General features: G+C 40.2%; 1 protein-coding gene across 5 annotated transcripts in view; it reads right to left on the bottom strand.

The window, feature by feature from the left end:
- Positions 1–27,872, bottom strand: part of SLC2A9 (solute carrier family 2 member 9) — a 181,732-nt gene that overhangs the window by 6,840 nt on the left and 147,020 nt on the right. The window contains exon 12 of one of the 5 annotated variants that reach the window (XM_038399973.2): positions 5,402–5,581. The exons of the other annotated variants lie outside the window; for them this stretch is intronic. Coding sequence (XP_038255901.1) covers positions 5,519–5,581 — 63 coding nt within the window. The 3' untranslated portion in view covers positions 5,402–5,518. Of the gene's footprint in view, positions 1–5,401; positions 5,582–27,872 lie in introns of those variants that run through there. 5 annotated transcript variants of the gene reach the window in all.

The following is a 27,872-nucleotide window of genomic DNA, read 5'->3' as shown; positions in this document are numbered from 1 at the left end:
CCTGACTGGAAACATTTTGCATTTCTGCAGCAGTAATAATGAAGTGTACTATCCTCATTGTTATATTTAATCATAATGGTTCTTTAAAACTAGCCGATCCTATATGAAACGGGATATATGAGAGTAATAATGTATCTCTTAAGTCTCATGTAATAGCTTGGTATTTTAAAAAAAAAGTTCTTATTTAAACATCATGACAACAAAAACCATTAAAAGCTCCTCGGATACTGCCAGAAGCTATACTGAGCATATGATAATAGTATATCAAGTGGGAACTGACTCCATTAAAGGGAGTTACACTACTCCTCTCAAGGATAAACCATCTCGAGACTCTGTACTTTCATGGAAAACATTTGGCAGAATATATTTTGCCTATACCATTGTATAAAGGAGGGATCAAATTCTGAAATCTTTACGTAGAAAAACTCCCACTCGGAACTTCAGGACTTGGCCTTAACTTTGTTTAATTAATTTCAAAGTTGTATCACATTGTTGACTCATTCAATTTGTGATCTACTATAAACTCCCACATCCCTTTCAGCAGTACTGCTGCCTTAGCCAGTTATTCCCCACTTTGTAGATTTGCATTTGATTTTTATCTTCCTAAGCGTAGTACTTCGTAATTACCTTTATTGAACTTCATCTTGTTGAATTCAGATAAGTTTTCCAATTTGTCAAGATTATTTTAAATTCTAACACTGTCCTCTAAAGTGCTAGCAACCACCTCAGCTTGGCCTCATCTGCAAATTTATAAGTGGACTCTCCACTCTTACCATTATCTAAGTCATTAATGAAAATATAGACTAGTACCAGACCAAGGACCGACGTCTGTGGGACCTCACTAGATATGTCAGCAAACCACTGATAACTCTTTGAGTATAGTTTTCTCAATCAGTTTAGCACTCACAAAGTTATTTCATCTAGACTACATTTCCCTAGTTCGTGTATAAAAATGTCCCATTGGAATGCATCAAAAGCTTTACTAAAAATCAAGATACATCATGGCTATAGTTTCCCCCCATTATCCTCTAGTTACTTACAAACTGATTGTTTAATAATTAGTTCTAGTATCTTTCCAGGTATCAAAGTTAGGCTTTGATTCCCTAGGTCCTCTTTGTTCCCCTTTTTAAAGACAGGTACTCCATTTCGATGTAAATGCAGTGCAATCAATGTACCCTCTCAACAGGATAAAAGATACAAAAATGTTCCAAGCCTGTGTAGGGTTATTATTGTGTGCAGACACAGAAAGTATAGGCATTACCTTCCCTCCCCACCCAATCAAATGCTGAAAGACACCGAGTATTGATTTTTGCCATTATCAAAAGTCATTTCTTTCAAATTGCAGCATCCACCCACATGGAGCAAGTATTAGAGAGCTCATTTTCAAATCAAGAAAAGTGAAATGAGTTGAAAAAAGATCTAGTATTAAAATAAATGTTGCTATGATTTTTGCTTGTGCTGAAAGATTTTTTTAAACTTAAAGCTTTCAAAAGCTGTTAAAAAGAGGAAAAATCTACACCAGTTTACATTCTGTAAGTACCATAGCCTGGAAAAATGTGGAATTAGTTGAGTACAGTCCCTTGCTGGATCATTTAATAATGTGTCAATTGATTCCTTATTCAGTCCATCTTGCTGTAGGGCTCAGTTACTAAGTGATGGTGTGATAATTGTAAAGAGGATTAAACCACCACTTGGCAGCAGGTACTCTCAGAAACAGAAAGGAGAATGAGTGAATGAATTCATTCTGGAGAGGTGTTGAAGAAACCTGAGCTTTTGAAACAGGCCTTTTAAAATCTTCTCATTTGGAAAAAGAAACTTTAATTATCTTGCTCTGATGGTGACCTGATGTTTTTTTAACTGAACTGTGAGCCTTTTTGAGATTATTCTCTCTGGAAATTTAATCCAAAACCAAACTAAGATGTATTGAGTATTTTTTTTATTTGTACCTGATTTGCCATCTCTAGAATAGCAGCAGCGTTTCATAATGAATTATCTGATTACCCCATTACTTGTTTGGGGAATTTTACCTGGGGACTGTTGCCCTTCTCTTCATTTTCCTAATCTGCTGTTAATTTACAGGGGCAAAATTAATGACATTTAATCAAGAGCCCATGTACTCTGCAACAACTGATTTAAATTTACAAATTCATAGACTCCCAGGCCAAAACAGACCACTCTGATCATCTAATCTAACTTCCTGTATAACATAGGCCTTAGAACTTCTCCACTATGATTCTAAGAGCATCTCTTTTAGGAAAAACATCCAATCTTGATTTAAAAATAGCCAGTGATGGAGAATCTATCATGACACTTGGTAAATTGTTTTAATGGTTAATTACTCTCTCTGTTAAAAATCTACAACTTATTTCTAGTCTGATTTTGTCTAGCTTAAACTTCCAGCCATTGGAACACATTATACCTTTCTCTGCTAGACTGAAGATACCACTATCAAATATTTGTTCCCCATATAGATACTGATCAAGGTAGCCCTTAACCTTCTCCTTTTAAGCTAAATAGATTGAGCTCACTGAGTCTATCATTACTGTATAAGTAAGGCTGCATGTCTGTCAGAGGTCATGGAAGTCACAGATTCCATGACTTTCCGTGACTTTTGCATCAGCCAGTGTGGCAGGCAGCCCCTGGGCCAGCTGCAGTTTGGGTGTGAGAGGGGGCTCAGGGCTGGGGCAGGGGTGTGGGAAGGTGCTTACCTTGAGAGGCGCTCCCTGCAAGTGACCAGCATATCCCTGCAGCTCCTCCTCGGCAGAGGGGTCAAGGGGCTCTGAGCACTGCGGTTCCCGGCCAATGGGAGCTGCAGAGCGGGTGCTCATGACAGGGGCAGCGCTTGGAGCCCCCGATCTTCCCTCCCCCAGGAGCTGCAGGGACATGGTGGCTGCTTCTCGAGAGACGTGGGGAGCTGGGGAGGGAGTCTGCCAGCCCTGGCAACCCTCTTCCCCTAGCACTAGTGGGGGTCCCGGGTTGCGTGCCATTGCCTGGCCCCAGCACCAGTGGAGGTCCTGGGCCACGTGTCCCCCCCACACCCCTGGCACCAGCGGGGGTCCCAGGCTGCCACTCGCAACCCCCCTGCTCCACCAGCAGGGGTCCTGGGCCGCCGCCGCACAGCACCAGCAGGGGTCCACTTCCAGCATGGTCTCAGGCCACCCTTCCCAGCACCCACAGCCCCCCGGCCCAAGTTTTAGTTAGTAGTATATAGTACAAGTAATGGACTGGTTTACTGCTCGTGACCTGTCCATGACTAAAAATATCCATGACTAAAATGTAGCCTTAATTATAAGGCATGCTTTCTAATCCTTAATCATTCTTGTGGCTCATCTCTGAATTCTCTCCAATTTATCAACATCCTTCTTGAATTGTGGACACCGGAACTGGATACAGTATCCAGACGTAATTGCACCAGTGCCAAATACAGGCATAAAACAACCTATTTGAGATTCCCCAGTTTATGCATTCCCAGAATTACATTAGCTCTTTTAGCTACAGTGTCATATTTGAAGCTTATGTTCCTCTGATTATTCATCACAACCCACAAGTCTTTTTCTAAGTCACTGCTTCCCACGAAGTCCCCTATCCTGTAAGTATGATCTTCATTCTTTATTCCTACATGCATACATTTACAATTAGACATATTAAAAATGTCTATTGTTTGCTTGAACCCAATTTACCAACAGATCCAGACTGCTCTGTATCAGTAATTTGCCATCTTCATTACTTACCACTCCCTGAATGTTAGCATCACCTGAAAAGTTTATCAGTCATGATTTTAGGTTTTCATCCAGGTCATTGATACAAATGTTAAATTAGATAGGCCAAGAACCGATCCCCATCAGACCCAACTAGAAACATAAACACTCAATGATTCCCCATTTACAATTACATTTTGAGATTTATCTCCTTCTATCCCTTTGCTTCCCTTCACAATTTTCTAGAATTCCTAGCTTCTGATTTTTATATTCATTACTATCTATCTTCCTTTTGTTATTTTATTTATTATATATATATAAAAATTAAATAAATTCTCCCTTCACTTCCCCTCTAACCCAAGTTAAATTTTTAACCAATATGACCTTCTTCTTTGATTGTGGGTTTTGGATGTTCTTAATCAATTCCCAATTATCATTCTTATTTTTCTGATTAAATTCTGTAGCAAGGCCCTTTGTTTTCTGAAACACCCCCCAGTGGAATACATTAAACATTCTGTATCAGCTCCTGAATTTACTGAATTAAATACGAAAGTGATCATCATCATCAATGCATTTTAGTTTACTCTGCTCCTAAATTTGCAGTTTTCAATGTCACAGATTTTGACATTGCATGTCTGCATTTTAGAAATTGCCATGAGGGCAACTTAGAGGTCATGAGCATTGACTAGGGATGAACTGGAGTTTCTGGCACATGAGAGGATATGTGATGAGAACTGATAAGCACACCGATTAGATGTTTCTATTAAAATGATCAGCAGTGAAATATTTACTCATGACGACATTTGAATTTGTGACAGTGTGTTTCAGAATCAGCCACCAATTGAGATGAATGCATTGTTGAAGAAACCCCATATGACTCCTTGCATCTACTTTAGCTAGCAGTAAAGTGGTAGGTGCAGGAGGTTTAAAATGGATAGTAAGAATGTCACCCTGTCTTGATTTGAAGACATCATGAGATGGAGAATTCACTGCTTCCCCCTGTTGTTTGTTCCAGTGGTTAATCATCTCACTGCTAGACATTTTGCCTAATTTCTAATTTGAATTTGTCTGGCTTCAGGTTCCAGCCATCGGGTCTTGTCCTGCCTTTCTTCACCAGACTAAATAGCCCGCTAGTACCCAGTATTTTCTCTTCAGTCACCCCTCAGTTTTCTTTTTGATAAATTAAACAAACTGAGCTCTTTAAGTCTCTCAAGATAAGGCAATTTCTCCAGGGCAAGGCATTTTGTGGCTCTTTTCTGTACCCACTCCAATTTTCAATATTCTTTAAAAAATGTGGATACCAGACCTGTATGCAGTATTCCAGGAGGAATGGGGAGGAGATTCTGAAAGGCATAAATTGCAGTTAGATGCCTAACTCCCATTCATTTCATATTTCCCCCTTAATACATGATGCAGCATTTTATTCTGTAGGTGTAGTAGAATAGCCCTAATGAGCTTTTCCTTGTCTAACCTTCCCATGAGAAAGTGAAAAGAAATGCTGATTATTTTGGTAAAAGATTATCATTTCTCTAACTACAGGCATAACTATTTTAAAACATCAAATACACTTATAAAAGCATAAAATAACTCGATTAAGATAATACTAATGGTTGGGAAGCCTTGATACTCACTTTGTCAGTACTCCCCATTATACAAATTATTGTACAGCATATATTTTTAATTTTTTTAAAATCATCATTACACATTGGTGGAAATAATCAAAAGGAACCCGACTGGGTAAGTGAATCTCAGGAACTAAACAGGGGACTCTCGAGTGTAGAAAAATGAGGCAGAAACAATATGGAGGTGCATGCAGGGTTCTAATGAAATGTATAATGATGTGGAAGTGCCACTTCACCAGGAGAAATGAAGATACACAGGGGCTGAAAAGGGAAACAGGAGAAAATTAAAACACGTATCAAGCCTCATTGCATCATAATAGCAGGCAGAACAGAATGAGCAGCACTTCATGGCACAGGCAGTTCTTAGTGGACTATGATGAACAAAGCAGATGTTTTAAAAAAGACACTGCAGTGAATATTCTTAAAATTGGATAAAGAAATCAACACGTACCACATTTCTCATACTCCAGCATTCCGACTCATACAGCAGTATCGGCAAGACAGTTATTTCAGCTCCAATGATTTTTGTTTTTAATCAAAATGTCTTAGCCTTCAAGACCTTGCACACTGAGCCCTTACCTAGGTCTTTATGTATTCAAACCACCACACAAATATCATGCAACTTATTGCCTCCCCCCCTCCCCTCCCCTCCCCTCCCCTCCCCCCCCACTGCCTTGGCCTTGCTGCAAGGGTTGGTGCTGGGAAACAATGCGTCTGCCTCCTCCTTGTCCCTTTTGGGATGGTTTGAGTCTCCAGGGAAAGAGAAGGCGGGGGGGGGGGGGGGGAAGGAGGGAAGAGGGGGGAAAGGAAGGAAAATCCCAGCCATCACTGAGGATAGGGATGTACTCAGACCCTGAAAGGTGGAGGGAAGGCTCCTCCCACTCACTAACTGGCCCAAACTAATGAAACTTCATTTTTGGTCCATCAATTTCCTATGCACTTGTAGCAAAAACCTCATTCTTCCTGAGTTTGTATTAGAAATGATATATATCCTCATTATCTAAACTATCAGTTTTTCCATTTACTTTCCATGGTAAAGTACAGTGTGATATTCTCAGGCTAGTTTCCAGCCTATGGCTTAGGACTTGTCTGACTGAGGAGTTCTGTCTTGCCTCCCTGCTTCAGGAATCCCCTTCCTCCATCTCCAGGCCTGCACCTAACAGGCTACTCCTGCCTGATGCTCAGGCAGGAGGGGAACAGGTTATGTGAGGAGGCAAGTGTGAAGAGGAACTGACACGGAAACTTGCAGATGAGACAGTGAGGAAGCAATTGGTCTCTGCAGGGTTGCAAAGGTTAGGTTCTGGCTCTCATTTATGGAGGTCTCGTTTACTGGGAGAGGAAGAGTTGGAAGGGAACCATTTTCAGTATTTTAAGAGTTAAATGGTGCCACTTAGTTAGATTGAAAGGGGTGCCATTGCCAACTAAGGCATTGCTGTTTCGGTCCACCCCACCAAGGGGCATCATTTCCTCTTCTTCTTCCATTGCTTTGCATTTTGACTCTCTCACATTATGGCAGAGTCATGATTAAAGAGAGGTAAGACAGAGCAATCATCTTTTTGAAAACAGGCACAGAACACACAATAATTATGGAACACTCCAGGACAAAAGTGATTAATTCTCTTGCTTTCCTCTACAGGTCACCACTGTTGTTAATGTTACTTAGGCAAAGAAGCAAGCATAAATTAGCACCTCCACACTAAAATCCCAGATTCAATAAAGCTTACACTGATCTGAGTCCTCACTGAAGGTACACTGTGAAGAGTTCTGTGATGTTGTGTGTACCTCCCGACTAGGGTGACCATATTTCCCTATGCTGAACACATGACACCTGGTAAAATTACTCATATTCAAGCAAGGTCAACAGCAATCAATCAGAACTATGCAGTACAAATGTTCAAATTAATATCAAGTTGACTGAGCCCCCATTAAAAAGAAATACTGCATAGCTGGATTCTTTTTATTTACCTTTTTGTCTTTAAGGCTTTAGGTTCACACAGGGAAAGGTGACACACACCTCTATCCCCACACATACAGAGAGGTGACCTCTCCCCCCCATATCCCTCTCTCACACGGGAGGGCGGGGGTGACCGACCGACCAACCTTACCCTCCCTTCCTGGTGCTCTCCGCCCTCCATGCCTGGCGGGACCCTCGGGATGAACCTGCCCTTCCTGGTACCTGGCGCCACGTCTTCTCAAGGCAATGGGGGGCGGGGGATGCAGGATCACACCCCCGTCCCCATCAGATTCCTGCCAGGATTCACACTAGAATGTGGCCAACAACAGCCTTTTGGCCCTGTGCGGGAGGGAAGGGACAGGAGCTGCTTCCAGCCACAGGGAAGGAGGAGTAGGAGAAGAGATAACCTGGCCTATGTCTTTCCAGCTCCTGGTGAGCTGAGTGCTCCGACCAAGGGCTGCTTCTCTGCACAGCACTGCGAACAGGACGTGCCCCATGGGGAGCGGGGAAGGATGTGGAGGAGCAGCGGGGCTGGGCGGGGCGGTGAAGGGGCAAAGCGGGGAGAGGACAGCGAAAGGGGGAGCACGTAAAGGGCTAATGGGTGGGCAGCAGAGGGAACATGTAACCGGCCACAACCTGGAGCACGCAGCCAGTGCAGGCTGTAAATGGAACGGGGCCCTGGTGGTCAAGAGCCAGCATGCAATGGGGGCTGCACTGATGGACCAGCAGGGGGAGTGGCCTGGCCCGGCCCTGCACAGTGCAGCTTTTCCCCGTCACCAGCCTTGCACACCCTCCCCACCCCGCACGCTCACTGCTGGTGGGCAGGCGTCTGGCGAGCAGTGATCCAGACAGCAGCAGGAACCACCAGTACTGATGTGGGGGGAGGAAGACAGAAAATATGGGACAATTTGCCCCTTTTAAAGAAAAAGTCGGGACACTTGCAGAAGGGCTTAAATATGGGACTGTCCCGTTAAAAACGGAACATCTAGTCACCCTACTGATGACTGCCACAGTTAAATGCACTGTACTCACTCTCATACAAAAAGAAATTTCTGTGAAACTGCCAGTTCATCTATCTCACAGCATAAAGTTGCTTTAAAATGTGAGTGTTAATTTAACTTCAATGATCTAAAAGAGCAAATACAAAGTAAGAGTACATCAATGTAACATCTTAAATTGCTAAAGAGATATGAAATTAATTGGAGAGGCAGACTGATAATCATCCATATGTACTATTTATTTAATTCTTTATATTTATCTGGTGCTTTGCAAATATATAAAATACAGTGTACAGTAGTGGTTCTCAAAGCTGGTCCGCCACTTGTTCAGGGAAAGTCCCTGGCTTTGTTTACCTGCGGCGCCACAGGTTTGGCTGATTGCGGCTCCCACTGGCCGCGGTTCGCTGCTCCAGGCCAATGGGGGCTGCAGGAAGTGGCGCGGGCCGAGGGATGTGCTGGCCGCCCTTCCTGCAGCCCCACTGGCCTGGAGCGGCGGACCGTGGCCAGTGGGAGCTGCCATCGGCCAAACTTGCGGACGTAGCAGGTAAACAAACCGGGCCGGCCCGCCAGGGGCTTTCCCTGAACAAGCGGTGGACCGGCTTTGAGAACCACTGGTATACAGGATCTTTGTCCTGAAGAACGTACAATCTAAGGCCCTGATCCTCCTGTCAGACTCAGCCAGTTGCAGGGTTCTGCCTATGCAGACTTTGTCGTTGGGTTGGGGCTTAACATGCATTAACATAAAACTGTTCTACTAAGCAATGATTTGGGACCTGATCCTACCTTCCTTATGCAACCAAAACTCCCAGTATAGCTAGTAGAAATTTTGGCTATGAAAACAGTATCCAATTCTGTGCAGTGCTAAGTGTCCTCAATTCACATGAGGTATTCAGTAGCTGGTATTCATAGATTCATAGATACTAAGGTCAGAAGGGACCACTCTGATCATCTAGTCCGACCTCCTGCACAGCGCAGGCCACAGAATGTCACCCACCCACTCCTATGAAAAACCTCACCCATGTCTGAGCTATTGAAGTCCTCAAATCATGGTTCAAAACTTCAAGGAGCAGAGAAGCCTCCCTCCAGTCAACCATGCCCCATGCTACAGAGGAAGGCAAAAAAACCTCCAGGGCCTCTCCAATCTGCCCTGGAGGAAAACTCCCTCCCGACCCCAAACATGGCAATCAGCCAAACCCTGAGCACATGGGCAAGATTCACCAGCCAGATACCCAGGAAAGAATTTTCTATAGTAAATCAGATCCCATCCATCTAATATCCCATCTCAGGGGATTTGGCCTCTTTACCCTGAATATTTAAAGATCAATTACTTACCAAAATCCCATTATCCCATCATACCATCTCCTCCATAAACTTATCGAGTAGAATCTTAAAACCAGATAGATCTTTTGCCCCCACTGCTTCCCTTGGAAGGTTATTCCAAAACTTCACTCCTCTGATGGTTAGAAACCTTCGTCTGATTTCAAGTTTAAACTTCCTGGTGGCCAGTTTATACCCATTTGTTCTTGTGTCCACATTGGTGCTGAGCTTAAATAATTCCTCTCCCTCTCCTATATTTATCCCTCTGATATATTTATAGAGAGCAATCATATCTCCCCTCAACCTTCTTTTAGTTAGGCTAAACAAGCCAAGCTCCTTAAGTCTCCTTTCATAAGACAAGTTTTCCATTCCTCGGATCATCCTAGTAGCCCTTCTCTGTACCTGCTCCAGTTTGAATTCATCCTTTTTAAACATGGGAGACCAGAACTGCACACAGTATTCTAGGTGAGGTCTCACCAGTGCCTTGTATAACGGTACTAAAACCTCCTTATCCCTACTGGAAATGCCTCTCCTGATGCATCCCAAAACCGCATTAGCTTTTTCACAGCCATATCACATTGGCAGCTCATAGTCATCCTATGATCAACCAATACTCCAAGGTCCTTCTCCTCTTCCGTTACTTCTAATTGATGCGTCCCCAACTTATAACTAAAATTCTTGTTATTAATCCCTAAATGCATAACCTTACACTTCTCACTATTAAATTTCATCCTATTACTATTACTCCAGTTTACAAGGTCATCCAGATCCTCCTGTATAATATCCCGATCCTTCTCCGAATTGGTAATACCTCCCAGCTTTGTATCATCTGCAAACTTTATTAGCACACTCCCACTTTTTGTGCCAAGGTCAGTAACAAAAAGATTAAATAAGATTGGTCCCAAAACCGATCCCTGAGGAACTCCACTGGTAACCTCCCTCCAACCTGACAGTTCGCCTTTCAGTAGGACCCGTTGCAGTCTCCCCTTTAACCAATTCCTTATCCACCTTCTGATGTTCATATTGATCCCCATCTTCTCCAATTTAACTAATAATTCCCCATGTGGCACGGTATCAAATGCCTTACTGAAATCTAGGTAAATTAGATCCACTGCATTTCCTTTATCTAAAAAATCTGTTACTTTTTCAAAAAAGGAGATTAGGTTGGTTTGGCACGATCTACCTTTTGTAAAACCATGTTGTATTTTGTCCCATTTACCATTGACTTCAATGTCCTTAACTAATTTCTCCTTCAAAATTTTTTCCAGGACCTTGCATACTACAGATGTCAAACTAACTGGCCTGTAGTTACCTGGATCACTTTTTTTTCCTTTCTTAAAAATAGGAACTATATTAGCAATTCTCCAATCATTCGGTACTACTCCTGAGTTTACAGATTCATTAAAAATTCTTGCTAATGGGCTTGCAATTTCAGGTGCCAATTCCTTTAATATTCTTGGATGAAAATTATCTGGGCCCCCCGATTTAGTCCCATTAAGCTGTTTCAGTTTCGCTTCTACCTCTGATATGGTAATATCTACCTCTATATCCTCCTTCCCATTTGTCATGCTACCATTATCCCCAAGATCCTCTTTAGCCTTATTAAAGACTGAGGCAAAGTATTTGTTTAGATATTGGGCCATGCCTAGATTATCTTTAACCTCCGCTCCATCCTCACTGTTAAGCGGCCCCACTTCTTCCTTCTTAGTTTTCTTCTTATTTATATGGCTATAGAACCTTTTACTATTGGTTTTAATTCCCTTTGCAAGGTCCAACTCTACTCGACTTTTAGCCTCTCTGACTTTATCCCTACATCTTCTGACCTCAATTAGGTAGCTTTCCTTGCTGATCCCTCCCATCTTCCACTCCCTGTATGCTTTCTGCTTCTTCATAATCACCTCTCTAAGATGCTTGCTCATCCAGCTTGGTCTACAACTCCTTCCTATGAATTTTTTCCCCTTTCTTGGGATACAGGCTTCCGATAGCTTCTGCAGTTTTGATTTAAAGTAATCCCAGGCCTCAACTGCCTTTAGATCCATAAGTTCTTCAGTCCAATCCACTTCCCTAACTAATTGCCTTAATTTTTGAAAGTCAGCCCTTTTGAAATCAAAAACCCTAGTTGCAGATTTATTTTTGTTAATCCTTCCATTTAGTTTGAACTGAATTAGCTCATGATCACTTGAGCCAAGATTGTCCCCTACAACCATTTCTTCTATGAGGTCCTCGCTACTCACCAAAATTAAATCTAAAATGGCATCCCCTCTAGTCGGTTCAGCAACTACTTGATGAAGGAATCCATCAGCTATCGCATCTAGGAAAATCTGAGCCCTATTATTATTACTAGCACTGGTCCTCCAGTCTATATCTGGGAAGTTAAAGTCTCCCATGATCACGCAGTTTCCATTAGTATTTACTTTATTAAAGACATTAAAAAGGGCTCTATCCATAACCAAATTAGATCCCGGAGGTCTATAGCACACCCCAAGCACTATCGCAGGAGAGGCTTTACTAGTTTTCTTCCCCAATGTAATTTTCGCTCAGACAGACTCTGTCTTATCCATTGCATCGCTTCTTATTTCTTTACATTCTAACTCATCGTTGATATACAATGCTACTCCACCCCCTTTACCTTTGTTTCTGTCTTTCCTAAACAGCACATACCCTTCAATACCTGTAGTCCAGTCATGACTACTATTCCACCATGTATACCTGTAGTCCAGTCATGACTACTATTCCACCATGTATTATCCAACCTCAAATGCTAGGCTGGGCCCTTGAAATGTGTATTATAAATACACTGATGTGCTTAAATAGAATCAAAATTGGTCAAGTAACATTTTCTTTCAGCAGCATGGGAGGAACTCAGGCCTGGTCTACACTACACAAAGTTGCTTTGGCATAGCTATGTTATCTAGGAGTGGGAAACATTCACAACCCGAGTGATGTAGCTCTGCTGGCAGAACCCCCAGTATAGATGCAACTAAGCTGACAGAAAAGTGCTTCTGTTGGCCTAGCTAATGTAGTTTAGAAAGGTTTCAGAGAGCAACAAATCCCGGTGCCAACTCTGTCCACATATCTATTCAAGGGACACCATCAAAGGTCCTAACCATATCAGACACAGCATCAGGGGCTTGTTCACCTGCACATCTACCAATGTAATATAAGCCATCATGTGCCAGCAAATGCCTCTCTGCCATGTACATTGGCCAAACCGGACAGTCTCTATGCAAAAGAATAAATGGACACAAATCAGACATCAAGAATTATAACATTCAAAAACCAGTAGGAGAACACTTCAATCTCCCTGGTCACTCAACAACAGACCTAAAAGTGGCAATTCAACAAAAAAACTTCAAAAACAGACTCCAAGGTGAAACTGCAGAACTGGAATTAATTTGCAAACTGGACACCATCAAATTAGGCCTGATAAAGACTGGGCGTGGTTGGGTCATTACAAAACCTAAACCTACTGTTACTCACATGGTCTTGTCAACTGATTGAAATGGGCCACTCTCATTACCACTACAAAAGTTATTTTTCCCTCCCTTGGTATCCTACTGTTAAGATTGACCTCACACTTGGTAAGGCAACTCCGATCTTTTCATGTATTTATACCTGCTCCTGTATTTTCCACTCCATGCAGCTGATGAAGTGGGCGCTAGCCCACGAAAGCTTATGCCCAAATAAATTTGTTAGTCTCTAAGGTGCTACAAGGACTCCTCGTTGTAATTCAGAAAGGTGGTGTTACTATGTTGGCAGAAGAACTCTGTCATCTTAGTTTAATGTATACTGGGGTGTAATGTAGACCTGGCCTAAACACAAAAGAACAGGACAGATATTTCATGGCATTATGGATGGCATTTATATCCATAAATCAGTTATTAAAAAAAACAAAAAAACAAAACAAAACCAAAAAAACCCCCAGTATCACTATGTCATGACGACTGCTTTAAGTAACATGGCAGTCAGACCACAATTCAATAAATATTCTGGTAATTTATAGTCAATTGTAAGGACACGGTTAGATTGAACTCTCACAAATCCTTTAGTTAAATGGCACAGTAAATCACTTAAGGCTGTGTAAAAAGAGAACATTAAAATAGCTATTCCATGTGCGTTCTATTTTGCCAGATTCAATTCTGAGCTTTCCTTGAGCAAATATTTGCAATACTTCTGTGATTAAATTAAAAGAATTACACTACAAGATACTTACTTATCAGCATAATGGAGTGATATAGAAATTCAGAGGAGTGGGTGGAGCTGGTGAACACTGCAAAACAGCGTTTACAATCAGTCATTTGAAGTCTGGCCATTTGGGATATGAATACACTGCAGCAGGGAGTGAGCCTCCCAGCTCGGGTAGACAAGACTTGCGCTAGTGGGGCTCAAGCTAAAAATGGCACTGCACTATAAAGCCCACCTGACCTGGTAAGCTTGAGAGTTTGAGCTGCAGCGTGATCTGCAACATCCACACTGCTATTTTTAGCGTGCTAGTTGAGCCCTTCCTAGTGCAAGTCTGTCTCCCCTGAGCTGGATGGTTCACTCCCACTGCAGTGTAGACATACAAACACATACAAGGGTATCCCTTTGGATTCACAAATACTCACATGAACGAATTTTGGTTCCCATGAATGTTTGGGGAATGGATGGTCTATATGAACACCTACATCTCAGGGTGGATGAGGCTATCCACAGGCAGGCAAGAGTATTTGTTATATGCTATTAGTTATTCATTATTCTCCGGTTTAAAATTTCATTTATCCAATCAAGGAACAGAATTAGTGATCTGAACTATAGATTGTGAATTATGAGCAGTTTATACAAAGAATTTGCAAACAGCACATTGGTTGAAATTTGTTTGTATAAACTTTCCAAACAATTACAAATAAATTAATAAAATCAGTCTGTTCATGAAAAATTAATGAACAAAACAAAAGGTTCAATTAACTAAAAAGATATTTACAACAAGAAAAAGTATCTGATACTCAAGCTTTCTTTAATCAAGCAGACAAACACACAACAAGATCCAAAGGCTGGAAGATGAAGTCAGAAAAGTTCAAGCTGGAAATAAGATGCAAATTTTTAATGGTGAAGGGAACTGATCATTGCAATAGCTTACCAAGGGAAATTCTTCATCCCTTGGAATCTTGAAATCAAGATTACATGTCTTTCTAAAATATATGCTCTTGTTCAACCACAAGATGGGATAGATTACAAAATAATTGAGTGAAATTTGATGGACTGTGTTACGCAGCAGAGTAGATGATCACAAGTTTCTTCTGGCCTTAAAGTCAAAGAAATCTATTAAATGTGATCAGTTTTAGTAGAGAAGGATTATTGAAAAAATGAGGAACTTTCTCCACTGACACAATTCTCTCCCCATCCCTACCCAGCCTATTTTCAAATTCCTGGTGAGAGAAAGTGAAACAAAACGTTGCAAATAATGAGATTTGCAATTTACTGTCCATCTGAAAGTCCAGCCTGGGAACAGGGAGTAACTGAGTTTGTGTGACATCTGAAGAACTGGACAGGTCCATCTCAAGCTTTTACTAATACTAGACAAGAACCTAAGGGTGAGATTATGGCTAGTCCTGCAACAGATGTGCTAGAGGGTGGAAGGGAGAATGGGGAGAAATAAACTGGCTGCAAATTACTAGGAAACAAAGATGTTGAATGGTCAGCCAGTACAGTCAGCATCATTCAAAGCCCAGAAGAGGAATGCCAGGACACAATGCAGTTGCGACCATGGCTCTGCCCCATGCACACTAGTAAGTTTAGACAGCTCTGCATTTGAGTGAGAGCAGGAGACATGATGGCTACACCTTTTAATTCTGCTGCCCAGCCTGATTCCCAAGCCCCAGGGCCACTGCTCTTTACAGAGACATAATGCATTTCCCCCAGTACTCAACCCCATTAATGTACTCCCCTGTTCCACAGCCTTTCAAGAGCCTAAATGTAGGGGTTGCATAAATGCTCATTTGCAAGATCTCATTAAATCAATTTTTCAAAGACGAATCAATTTTATAGACTTCCAAGTCTTTGAGACCTAAAGTCACTCCCACTGGGTTTGTGATCAAGCACTAAACAGAAAGGCCAAAGGGAGCATTTTAAATTCCAGAAGTTTATAAGGGCCCTTGAAGGTAATAGTTACAAAGTACTAGCCTGATTCTATAGTTCTCTGAGTAAGGGTTGCAAAATTTTAATAGCAACAGCTGAAAATAAATTTGAAGAGCTTTTGACTTTCCTGGTTTGCATTCTAATAAGAGTGTGAAGGATTTCATGTTCTGTTTGAACTTCTTCAATTGCACAGCTCCATTTTATTCTAGAGCATCATATCTGTACAACTTAGACAAACTTTTGGGAACACCATAGATAAATAGTTTATTTTATGCTATACCATGTAAGCATATTATATACCAGTAAGCATATTACTATGCTTTAGTAAACATTAATGTAAAGTTAAGCATTATTAGGATATTTCTCCTTTGTGCAGTATAATTTTTCTGTCCCATGAGAATTTGAGATTTTAAAAACATTTTCCATCTTGAACTGGGACAAAAAGTTGAAATCTTCAAAATATTTTTTCAGATTTTTGATTTGTGAAAATTTTTGATTGGATCAATTAAAACATTTTGGTTTAATAATTTCAAAATGTTTCATTTCAATTTTGACCTTTTAAAAAAACTGTATATATTTTTTAAAATAAATTATTTTGATCCAAAAAAACACCCTTTCCCAGGAACAGTTTTGGTTAGATGAATCAGTATTTTTTAAATGAAAACATTTTGTTGAAAATTTTCCAGCCAGTTTCTAGTTTTTAACTTAACCAACAGCACCTGTAGAAGTCAGCAGTGGGAGCTCACAACTTTTGAAAATAAGGCTACATATTTAGTTACTTTGGGTCCGATCCTGTTCCACTGAAGTCAGTGGAACTTTGTCACTGACTTTGATGGGTGCAGGATTAGACGCACAGTACTTAAATATGCATTTAGAAGCCTAACTTTAGGCACACGGGTTTAAAAGTTTTGGCCTAAAGCATTTTACAGATTAAATTCAAAACCTATGTTTAGTTAATTTTTTAATTATGAACACTAAAGGAAAAACTAATGATGAAAAATAGAAGTTTATTTTTGCTGCCTTTACTTCATTGTATACAAATTGATTTTAAGACATAGCGTTAACTGAAATGTGATTGATTTTATTAACCAATGTAGAACAACTGAAAAATTGCAAGCAGCTGTTCTTGAATCACGGATATTCAGTTTTATCACAGCTAAATTGTCATGTATTTTGAGCAACTTCTGCAGCTCCATTAATTGTTCCTGTTGTGTTATGGCCTAAGGCTAAGCCACTATATTAATATTTGTACTACTTTTTCCTGTTATAGGCCATTTCTTATTTACTTTATTGTCTATGTTTTGGTCCTCTGCAATTTTACTATTTTTTTCTGGTAAAAATAAATAGAGCTGCATTCTGTAGTTCTACTAGAATAGAAGACTTGCTAGTGTTTCTGAAGTAAACCCGCATTTCATAATGATGGCTTCTAAACTGAAGCTTGACATAGAAAAGGAGTTGTCTGAAAATCTTACACATACTGATAGGCTAATATAGATCCCTATTGATTTCTGTGCTCCATTCTATTACGTATAAGCATCAAGAAACTCAAAAGAGCAGGGTTTTCAATCAAACTATAATGAAAGGACTGAACAACTTAGGTCAGCCCAGCCTTGGGGGTTGTGACCCCAGAGGCATAGTGAACACATGTCGGGTGGTCACAGACACCATGCCCATTCCATACAGCTAAAATGGAAGAGGGTTCTGGTTAGATGACAGGAGGAATTCTAGCATGGAAAAATTAAGAATGACTAGATTAGGTGACCTGGATACAAAGACTTCAATTTCTACCTTTCCAAGAGTCTGAATACGGCTCATGGTGATAGAGACCGACAGTTATTAATGGCTCTTTAGTCCCTTGAGATAGATAAGATGGTGATCTCTGTCTGGATCCTAGCAGACTGGTATCTACAACAGATGAGTAATCCTTGTTGACACCTTTGGAAGAGAAGCCAAAGAATTGGCAGCACACAGTAGTAGCTAAATGACCCTCAGACTGCTAGAAGTACTTTGATGGGCTTTGATTTAGGCCCTTATAGTGTTTATTCTTATACCTGCTATATATAGAAAGGGGTGCATTTTTGCAGCTTCCAAAGAGGGAAAGCTCTGATCTGATGGGCTCTAAGCATTAGAACATCAGTCAGCAAGCTTAAGTCACATAAGCTATCACCATTAGCTCTGATTAGCCTAACTTTGAAAAGCTTGCAAGACAGACTAGATCAAAAGTCCATTGCTAGAAAGAAAGTATACATAACACAATGAATGGACTCTTAATTTTCTCTTTTATGTTCTCTATACAAACATACTTTTTTTTGCTCCTAATGTAAATGGCTTACTTTTAATATTTAAATCTATTTGTGAGTTTTAGTCAAAGACTAATTCATGTCAGGAATTAAGCTTTTAAGTAACCTGGAGGACTCATATGATACCCACAATCTAATGATTAAAAAGGAAGCTTGTGCAAAGTAATTAACGTGGTGCTCTAATTCCAGGCCAAGTAGCATGAAATGTAATTTAACTTCATAGATGAATAGATTCAGGATATTCAAATATTGTAGAAAAAGATCCCTCACTAAGAATTAGATACATACAAAAATAGGGTTCATTCGGTTTTGTCTTGTCCTCTGCAGATTCTATTGGCTAAAACAATGTGGAGACAATCACTCTGTTGGTGTAATTCCATTGAAGTCAGTGCAATTGCAGAGAATGTGACTCTGGACTTGAAGTACGCTAGCTTGTGCTGGGATCCGTTAGATATCACAGGCTCAGCAAGGTGAGTGTGGATTTGTACTTGGATGGGAACCTGCAACTGAACATGCAGCTCAAATTTATAAAGTGCCTACTGCTGGAGGAGCGAAGCACTGTTCACACAAATATTTAAAGAGAGAGACAGTGGGATTTCCAAAGTGCTCATTGTTGTCACAATTCTGCTCCAGTGACACCTGTAGAACGGCCAATGTTCAATGCTTTTGAGAACCCCACCTGGAAATGATATTAACCCCAGGAACATGGCACATGAACTATTCCTGGCACCATCAAAATGATATGGGCACTCAGGTTGTCAAGAATGAATAAAGAGAGAAAGCAAAAACAATCAAGAAGGGAAACAAATTAATACACCTGGCATCCTGCCTTGAGGGTCACCAAACACAGGCCCCCTAGAAGATTTCCAAAGAGAGAGCATTCCAAAGGAACGAGCACAAAAAGTATTTCCACTGGATCAGAGGCTGTAATGCCAAAAAATGACAGCAAGAGCATCATCCAAACTGACCTTAGCAAATGTAATAAATAGTAAGAGGTGTTCTCTCAGCTAAAGACTGTGGAACTATGCAACGATAAAAAGCAATGAGAATCTTTCATACTGTTCCTTTTATCCTGAAACATTAAAACAGCTTGAGGAAAAAAATCTTTATTAATATCTAGAGATCTGGCTGTTTTACATACCCCATTTTGATTCTTCTTCTACTTAACTGACCTATACAGTCTCCTTTTTTCCCCTCTAAAAAAGAACACATGTTTTGGTGCTTCCCTAACAGAGTGCCCCCTTGCAGTACTGTGCAGTGCAGCTGTCACAATTCAGGGCAACCCTATCCATATTTCCCCTCAGTGGTCGAGCAAGGGCACCCAATCTCAGGCTTCCACCTCCCTAGCTGTTCCTCTCTTGAGTAGAGACCCACACCTCTCCCCCTTCTGAACAGGGTATTTCCAGGCTGCACAATTCCCTGCCTTCACTGTGTATTTCCCAGCACAGACAATTTGCCCATGGACACCTGCTTGCTTTCTCTTGAGAGAGAGTTAACAGTTGTAAGTATCACCACTTCTTTCTATTACAGGAGTGGGTAGGTGAGGTTCCATGGCCTGCAATGTGTGGGAGGTCAGACTAGAGCAGGGGGGTCAAACTTTATTGCACCGCAACCCCCTTCTGACAACAAAAATTACTACATCACCCCTGGTGAGGGGCCAAAACCAAAGCCGAAAGGCTTTAGCCCTAGGCAGGGGGCCTGTAACCTGAGCCCCACTGCCCAGGGCTGAAGTCCTCAGTCTTTGGCTTCAGCCCTGGATCCCAGAAAGTCTAAGTCAGCCCTGGTGACCCTATTAAAACAGAGTCATGACCCACTTTGGGGTCCTGACCCACAGTTTGAGAACCACTGGACTACATGATCATGACAGTCCCTTCTGGCCTTAAATCTACAAGTTTATGCAAGTCTACTTCATTATTAAGGTAAAAAGCATTACAGAGAAAACATATTAAAAGCAATAAAAGAACCTGCACACACGCCAATAAATTTACCTGAATTAATCCCAACCCTAACATGGATCTGGACAGGCTCAGTTCTATGCTGGACCAGGAAGAAGGCCCTAAGCCAGTTTAAAACCAGGTAATTTCTCCAGAATCCCTTGCTTTGTCTATTCGACCCTGGAGAATCTACTTTGAACTAATACAGGCATATGTTTTCAGGGGGATGGTTTCTCTGGAGATGTTACAACCTGAGTGAATTTGCCAAATCACTCCTGATGTTCTCCTATTCACCCTTCCCATGGAAATACACACAATTTCACAATAACACATACCTAATTGCATTTTTAATACAATGGACCCCAAAAGTATTAACTTAATTCAATAAAGTTCATTCAAGATATTGCAGGATATTGTCAGTCTGTCACAGCAGCAGCCACTCACCTCAGTTTCCCAGCAACTCGCCCACTGCTCTGCCCAGCCTCCAACACCTTCTGGGTTGCAGAGATTTAGCCCTCTGGCTGGTCACTTACAGTCCTACTGCTTCTGAAGCACTCAAAGTGCAAACAAGTACAAAGCAACAAACTCTTCCTATTCCTCCAGGAGAGCTGGTAGGCACCGGTCTCTGACCATAGCCAGCCTTCTTGCCCACAGCGAGCACCCCATATCTCTCTGACTATCCTCCTATCCCCCAAGCTGAGCAGGGTTCTTCTTTTTAAGCTCCTCCTTTTAAGACTATTTCCCACTCCAGATGTCCTAATTTGGAGTTGATTGGGCCTCCAGTAGCCCACTAACCCCTTCCTGCCTTGCGTGGAGGTTTTCTGCCCCATTACCTCTCTCTAATTGTACTAGGCTTGAGAGAAAAATTTGCTACAAATGATTTAGCTCACATGAGAACACGGTTTCCTCAAATTTGTTTTACAATTTTTGGTGAGGTTTTTCTTTCCCTCTATAGATTCATCCCGAATACACTACAATTATTAAATACTTAAAAATTAAGGATGGGATTTTCAAAAAAAGCTCAGAGAGGGCTGAACTCTACAGGAATATTAGTCAATGGGAATTTCACCAGTGACTTCCACTGAGTTTAATGGGAGTAGAGTTCAGTCAATGGTGAGCACTTTCAAAAATCCCAGTCTAAAATTTCAGCTGTATTGGTTAGCTGTGATTGATCGCAAAAGACACATGTTATTATCTCTGCTCCCTGACTAGACAGGCATATGACAGCATGAATGCATGATGGCATGTGCAAATTTAAAATTTGCTTTGAATGAGTATTTGCAGATGCCTGTTTCAAATATGCTTTCAGCAAATAATAATGATTAAACTGATTACTTAAATGTTGGGGTAAAGAACAAAAAGGACACTGCACAAGTGAACTCATTTTGAAATGTAAGTAAATACTTGTTGGAATCTTTCTGTTGTATTCACTTAGCTCTGAATAGTACTGTCCAACTCATCATTTATCCAGAAAAGAAAATCACAAAGTAAACCTTTTCATGTTTTATGCATTCCCCAAAAGGAACCTTTAGCAAACATTTGGACTTGGTACATAACAGAGAGGAAAATAGACATAACTGAGTTGAACATTTCAACCTGACAGATTTCTTAGAATGAGCTAAAATCTCTCTCATGGATTTACTAAAAATCCCATTTCTGACCACATGCCTTCTTTAAAATTAATAATGATATCTTATTACGAGGCAATATATCCATCACCCTCTTTCAAGAAAAATTAATTGAAAGGCAATGGCTAAAGACATTTATTCGAGCCTGATCCTATGCATGTGAGCAGTGAGCCTATGAATACTACTTGTATTGATAACCTGATGCTTGGGACATGAAACACATACTTTAGATCTCAAGAAACTATATTCACCAATGTATTATTCATATGGTCCAGGAGAATTACAAGCTTTTACAAGATTTGTTTTGGTCACTTCTTTACTTTTTGAAGTAATTTCACACAGTAGAAAAAAGACTGATGCTGCAGGCCAGGTTTTCAAAGACTTGCTTTGCTTTAACAACGAGGAGTCCTTGTGGCACCTTAGAGACTAACACATTTATTTGGGCATAAGCTTTCGTGGTCTAGAACCCACTTCATCAGCTGCATGGAGTCGAAAATACAGGAGCAGGTATAAATACATGAAAAGATGGGGGTTGCCTTACCAAGTATGAGGTCAGTCTAACGAGACAATTCAATTGACAGCGGGATACCAAGGGAGGAAAAATAACTTTTGTAGTGGTAATGAGAGTGGCCCATTTCAGACAGTTGACAAGAAGGTGTGAGTAACAGTAGGGGGAAATTAGTATTGGGGAAATTAGGTTTAGGTTTTGTAATGACCCAACCACTCCCAAGTTAGAAATACAGAAGGGCAACATTTTTCAACCAGAACTTGTTTCAGTGAAAAATACAGATTTGGTGATAGTACAACATTAGCAAGTTCATGTCAATTTCATGAAACTCAGTTAGAAAACACTCAAAAATTTGTGAAAAAATAGAAAATGTTTTAACAGTTTTGAAATGAAACATTTTACGTTTTTGATTTGAATCAACTTTCTGTTTTGTAATGTCCTTAGATTTTATTAAAAAAATTAAAAAACATTTACAAATGTTTGAAATTCAAATGCATTTAAAAAACTTTTTGATTCCCCCAATATTTAGAAAAAAAATTGTTTTCATTCAATTCACACAGCTCTCTTTAGGACTTTATGTGCCCTTTAAACCCACAAGATGGTTTAATTTGATTTTCAAAGGACATTACCCAAAACATGATTTCCAACACTAAGTGTCAAAATTCTCACGCAGGGCAGAAGCAGGGATTGGCGCAAGCTCATTATCTATAGTAAATGAGTGAAGTTAGTGTCTAAGAAAGAAGTTAGGGCTTGATCCTGTCAGATAGTGAATGTCTCTTATGACATGCTGAACACCCTCAGCTCCCACTGACTTCTGCTGGGTGCCCAGAAAATCAGCCAACTTATTGAGACAGCCAAATATGGATGTAAGAAACTAATTTTAGGAACACATTTTTGAAATTCTTGGCCAGCCAGTATGGAACTGATACAGTAATTACAGTTACATAAAAGACAACATTGCTTGTTCTTAAACTCAAGTCATTTGCTGTTTTTATATTATGCTTATACAGTTTTTGGCAAGTGAAATAATTAAATAATTAGAGCTGAGCTTAAATAAATAAATAACTTTAATATTGAAGACAACAAACCCCCATTACTAAATGATCACATTAATATAGAAATAAACAAATTAGTATTTTAATTTACTTTCAAGAGATTGGGCCAGGATGTTGAGGGTTTTAGGTCCCAGTTCGGGAAGACGGAGGCTTATAATTTTATGGTTGCCAGTAATCCCTCGCTCATGTGTGTAATGTTACACATCTGCATCAATCTTTGCAAGATTAGGACTTTAGTTTGCTCTGTTTAGATAGAACATATTCAGTAAGATTTCCAGCTCTCCAGGCAAATAGTGAATCTCAGTATATTATTTTTAAGATATCTGAAAAAAAATGCCCTTCCTCAAGATGTGAGCAAATAACAGAAAGCAGTGATTTCCTTTATCTGCAATATCCTTAGCTTTAAGTATCAAAGTGGAGTTAGCCCTTAGAAGTTTGAGATTCATGCCCTAATAGAGTGCATTTATTTTAAAAGTATGGATCATCAGAAGTAGGAAGCCTGCCAAACAATCAGTGGGACCATTTGGACAATTGAAGTGCTAAAGGAGTACTCAAGGAAGACTAGGCCATTGTGGAGAAGCTAAATGAAGTCTTTGCATTGGTCTTCACTTCAGAGGTTGTGAGGGAACTTCCCACACTTGTGCCATTCTTTTTAGGTGACTCTCTCAGACTGAGGTGTCAAGAGAGGAGGTTTTGGAACAAATTGATAAATTCAACAGTAATAAGTCACCAGGGCCAGACGGTATTCACCCAAGAGTTCTGAAGAAACTCAAATATGAAACTGAAGAACTACTAACTGTGGTATGTAACCTTTCACTTAAATCAGCTTTATACCAGATGACAGCTAATGACACCAATTTTTAAAAAAGGCTCCAGAGGAGATCATGGCAATTTGCAGGCTGATAAGCCTAACTTCAGAACAAGGCAAATTGGTTGAAACTAGAGTATAGAACAGAATTATTAGACACAAAAATGAACATGATTTGATGGGGGAATAGTCAACATGGCTTTTGTAAAGGGAAATCATGCCTCATCAATCTATTAGAATTATTTGAGGGCATCAACAAACATGTGGATAAGGGTGATCCAATGGATATAGTGTGCTTGGACTTTCAGAAATCCGTGACAAGGTCCCTCACTAAAGGTACTTAAGGAAACTAAGCAGTCATGGGATAAGAGGGTAGGTTCTCTCATGGACTAATAACTAGTTAAAAGATAGGGAAAAAAGGACAGGAATAAATGGTCAGTTTTCACAATAGAGAGAGGTAAATAGGGATCTGTATTGGGATCAGCGCTGTTCAATATATTCAAAAATGATCTGGAAAAAGGGATTAACAGTGATATGGCAAAGCTTGAAGACAATACAAAATTACTCAAGGTAGTTAAATCCACTGCAGACTGCAAAGAGTTACAAAAGGAGCTTATAAAACTGGGTGTCTAGACAACAAAATGGATGAAATACAATGTTGATAAATGCAAAGTAATGTATATTGGAAAACATAATTCCAATTATAAGTACAATATGATGGGGTCTACTTCGCTGTTACCACTCAAAAAAGAGATCTTGGAGTCATTTTGGATAGTTCTCTGAAAACATCTGCTCAATGTGCAGCTACATGCAAAAAAGCTAACAAAAATGTTAGGAATCATTAGGAAAGGGATAAATAATAAGACAGTAAATATCATAATGCCACGATATAAATCCATGGTACGCCCACACCTGGAATACTGCATGCAGTTCTGGTTGCCCCAACTTAGAAAAATGTATTAGAACTGGGAAAGGTCTAGATCGGGGTGGGGGGGAGAAGATTAAGGGTATGGAACAGCTTCCCTATGAAGAGAGATTAAAAAGACTGGAACTGTTCATCCTGGAAAAGAGACGACTGGGGACATGATGAAATCATGAATGGTGTGGAGAAAAAGGTATTTATCCTTTCAAATAACACAAGAACCAGAGGTCACCCAGTGAAATTAACAGGCAGCCGGTTTCAAACAAACAAAAGGAAGTACTTCACATTACGCAGAGTCAACTTGTGGAACTTGTTGGCATGGGGTGTTAAGTCCAAAAGTATAACTGGGTTCAAAAAAGAATAAGTTCATGGAGGATAGGTCCCTCAGTGGCTATTAGCCAAGATGGTGAGGGATGCAATCTCATGCTCTGGGTGTCCCTAGGGCTCTGACTGTCAGATGCTGGGACTGGACAACAGGGGATGGATCATTTGATAATTGTTCTATTCTTTTCATTCCCTTTGAAGCATCTGACATTGTCCACTGTCAGAAAACAAGAGATTGGGCTAGATGGACCTTTGGTCTGTCTCAGTATGGCCATTTTTATGAGGCTAAATCCAAGAATGATAAGAAGATTTTGTCACCACTCTGGACAATGTATTTAAAAATAGAAATAAAGCTTTAAAAATTACTATTGCAGCTGCAGGGATTTTCTCTCAAGAGAACTTTTAAGAAAGTTTCCCTCAAAAATTGTGGTGATTATGTGGGTGGGTCCCGTGGACATTCTTGCCGTTTGTCACCATGCTGCTAAGAGTGCACTTACTCAGCCCCAACTTACATGGCATCAGATTTGTTGGCTGTTTTATGGACTGCTATAAAAATAACCCTCCCAGATACAAGATCCACATGGAAAAATGTATATGTTAGGAAACAGGAACCAACCCTGAAGTGCTAGTTCAGTCCAAATATCCATTTGATGGACATTTTGCTGGAATAAAGGACTTTGAGATTTGGCCTATAAAGCAGACAGCATTACAACAAACAGTCAAATTCTGCCACGCAAAAAAAGATTGTGGGGGAAGGGGCTGCAATATTTTTGTGAGCTGTTTCGTAAATCTGGTCTACAGACTCCCTTCTCTCAGAAGGTCTGTCTTTGTCTTCAGGGCCCAATCCTATGAACTATGGAGTGTCCTCAATGCCCAATGAAATTAGAGGGTGCAGAGAGCATTGAACACCTCTCAGGAGGCAGTCTCCTGAAGTGATGAATAGGAGTTTGAAATGCTTCCAGACTGAGAAATACAATTTTTATTGTGTCTGTATATGAAAAGGTTACAAGATCACATGTGATGAAGACATCACAATTCCTACAATTTTAAGCTAATAAATTTAATGCATAAAACAATGAATGTTTTTGACATCCGTTATTTAAAAGATATTTCGGCTTTGCTTCTTAATTTTCTTGTTGCAAATACTATATGTACCTAAACCTTGCAGCTCAATCTGAGCAGCTGTCCCCACAAACAAAGATATGAGCAGATAAACATAGAATTTTGCCATCTGCCAGTAGAAAAGGACTGCAGGGACATGTTAAAGTTGCAGACTCCTGGAGAAGAGAATAAAAAGTCTTGACTGGACCATAACAGTTTTCAGTTTTTCATGGTAGCAGAATACAGCCAGACAAAAAAAGTTTTAAAAACTTATGTTATTTAGAAATGGGTAGCTAATCCACAATGTTTGTGTAATAAAGAGGGAGCAACAAATAACTGTTTTGAAAACATTAGAGCTACTTTTTTTTGCACTGCAGTGATACGATTATAACGTAGTATTCAGATGGGCACATCAAATACACGTTGAATATTTCCATATAGTGTACTGCTTTCCATTTTAAACTTAATTTTGACTTTCCCTCTAACTTTCAATTTTTAAAATAGTTATCACATTCAAACCAATTTAAGAAATCGATACAAACAAATTACTCTACTTTCAATATTCTACAATGAGGATGGGAACCCAATATTTTCAATTATGTATTTGCTTTAGAATCTTAACTCTACATTTTAGTGCATGGGTCACGCAAATATCTTACTTCACTAAATTTAACTACAGGGATCGATGGAAATTTTGACGTTCAAACTAATTATTAGGTGACATTTTGGAGAACTGACTGCCAGTGTTTCACCCTATCTGTGATTTGGGGGGCGTGTCATAAATGTAAAGGGAAGGGTAACACCTTTCTGCATACAGTGCTATAAAAATCCCTCCTGGCCAGAGGCAAAGTCCTTTTACCTGTAAAGGGTTAAGAAGCTAAGATAACCTCGCTGGCAACTGACCAAAATGACCCACGAGGAGACAAGATGCTTTAAAATCTGGTGGGGGGAAACAAAGGGTCTGTCTGTCTGTGTGATGCTTTTGCCAGGAACAGAAAAGGAATGGAGTCTTAGAACTTAGTAAGTAATCTAGCTAGATATGCGTTAGATTTCTGTTTTGTTTAAATGGCTAGTAAATAAGTTGTGCTGAATGGGATGTATATTCCTGTTTTTGTGTCTTTTTGTAACTTAAGGTTTTGCCTAGAGAGAATCTCTATGCTTTGAATCTAATTACTCTGTAAGGTATTCACCATCCTGATTACAGAAGTGATTCTTTTACGTTTTCTTTAATTAAAATTCTTCTTTTAAGAACCTGATTACCTTTTCATTGTTCTTAAGATCCAAGGGTTTGGGTCTGTGTTCGCCTGTGCAAATTGGTGAGGATTTTTATCAAGCCTTCCCCAGGAAAGGGCTTGGGAGGATATTTTCGGGGGGAAGATGTCTCCAAGTGGGCTCTTTCTCTGTTCTTTGTTTAACACACTTGGTGCTGGCAGCATAAGCTCCAAGGACAAAAGGTAAAAGTTTCTATCTTGGGGAAGTTTTAACCTAAGCTTAGACTTTCATGCAGGTCCCCACATCTGTACCCTAGAGTTGACGCTACCAGCACTCCCAGCTATCTTCGAGACACCACTGACTTCCTGTGGAAA

This window comes from Dermochelys coriacea, chromosome 4 (assembly GCF_009764565.3).
Source record: "Dermochelys coriacea isolate rDerCor1 chromosome 4, rDerCor1.pri.v4, whole genome shotgun sequence".
NCBI classification, from domain to species: domain Eukaryota; kingdom Metazoa; phylum Chordata; order Testudines; family Dermochelyidae; genus Dermochelys; species Dermochelys coriacea.
The sequence above is the reverse complement of the archived record's forward strand: the minus strand, read 5'-3'. Positions and strand labels throughout refer to the sequence as shown.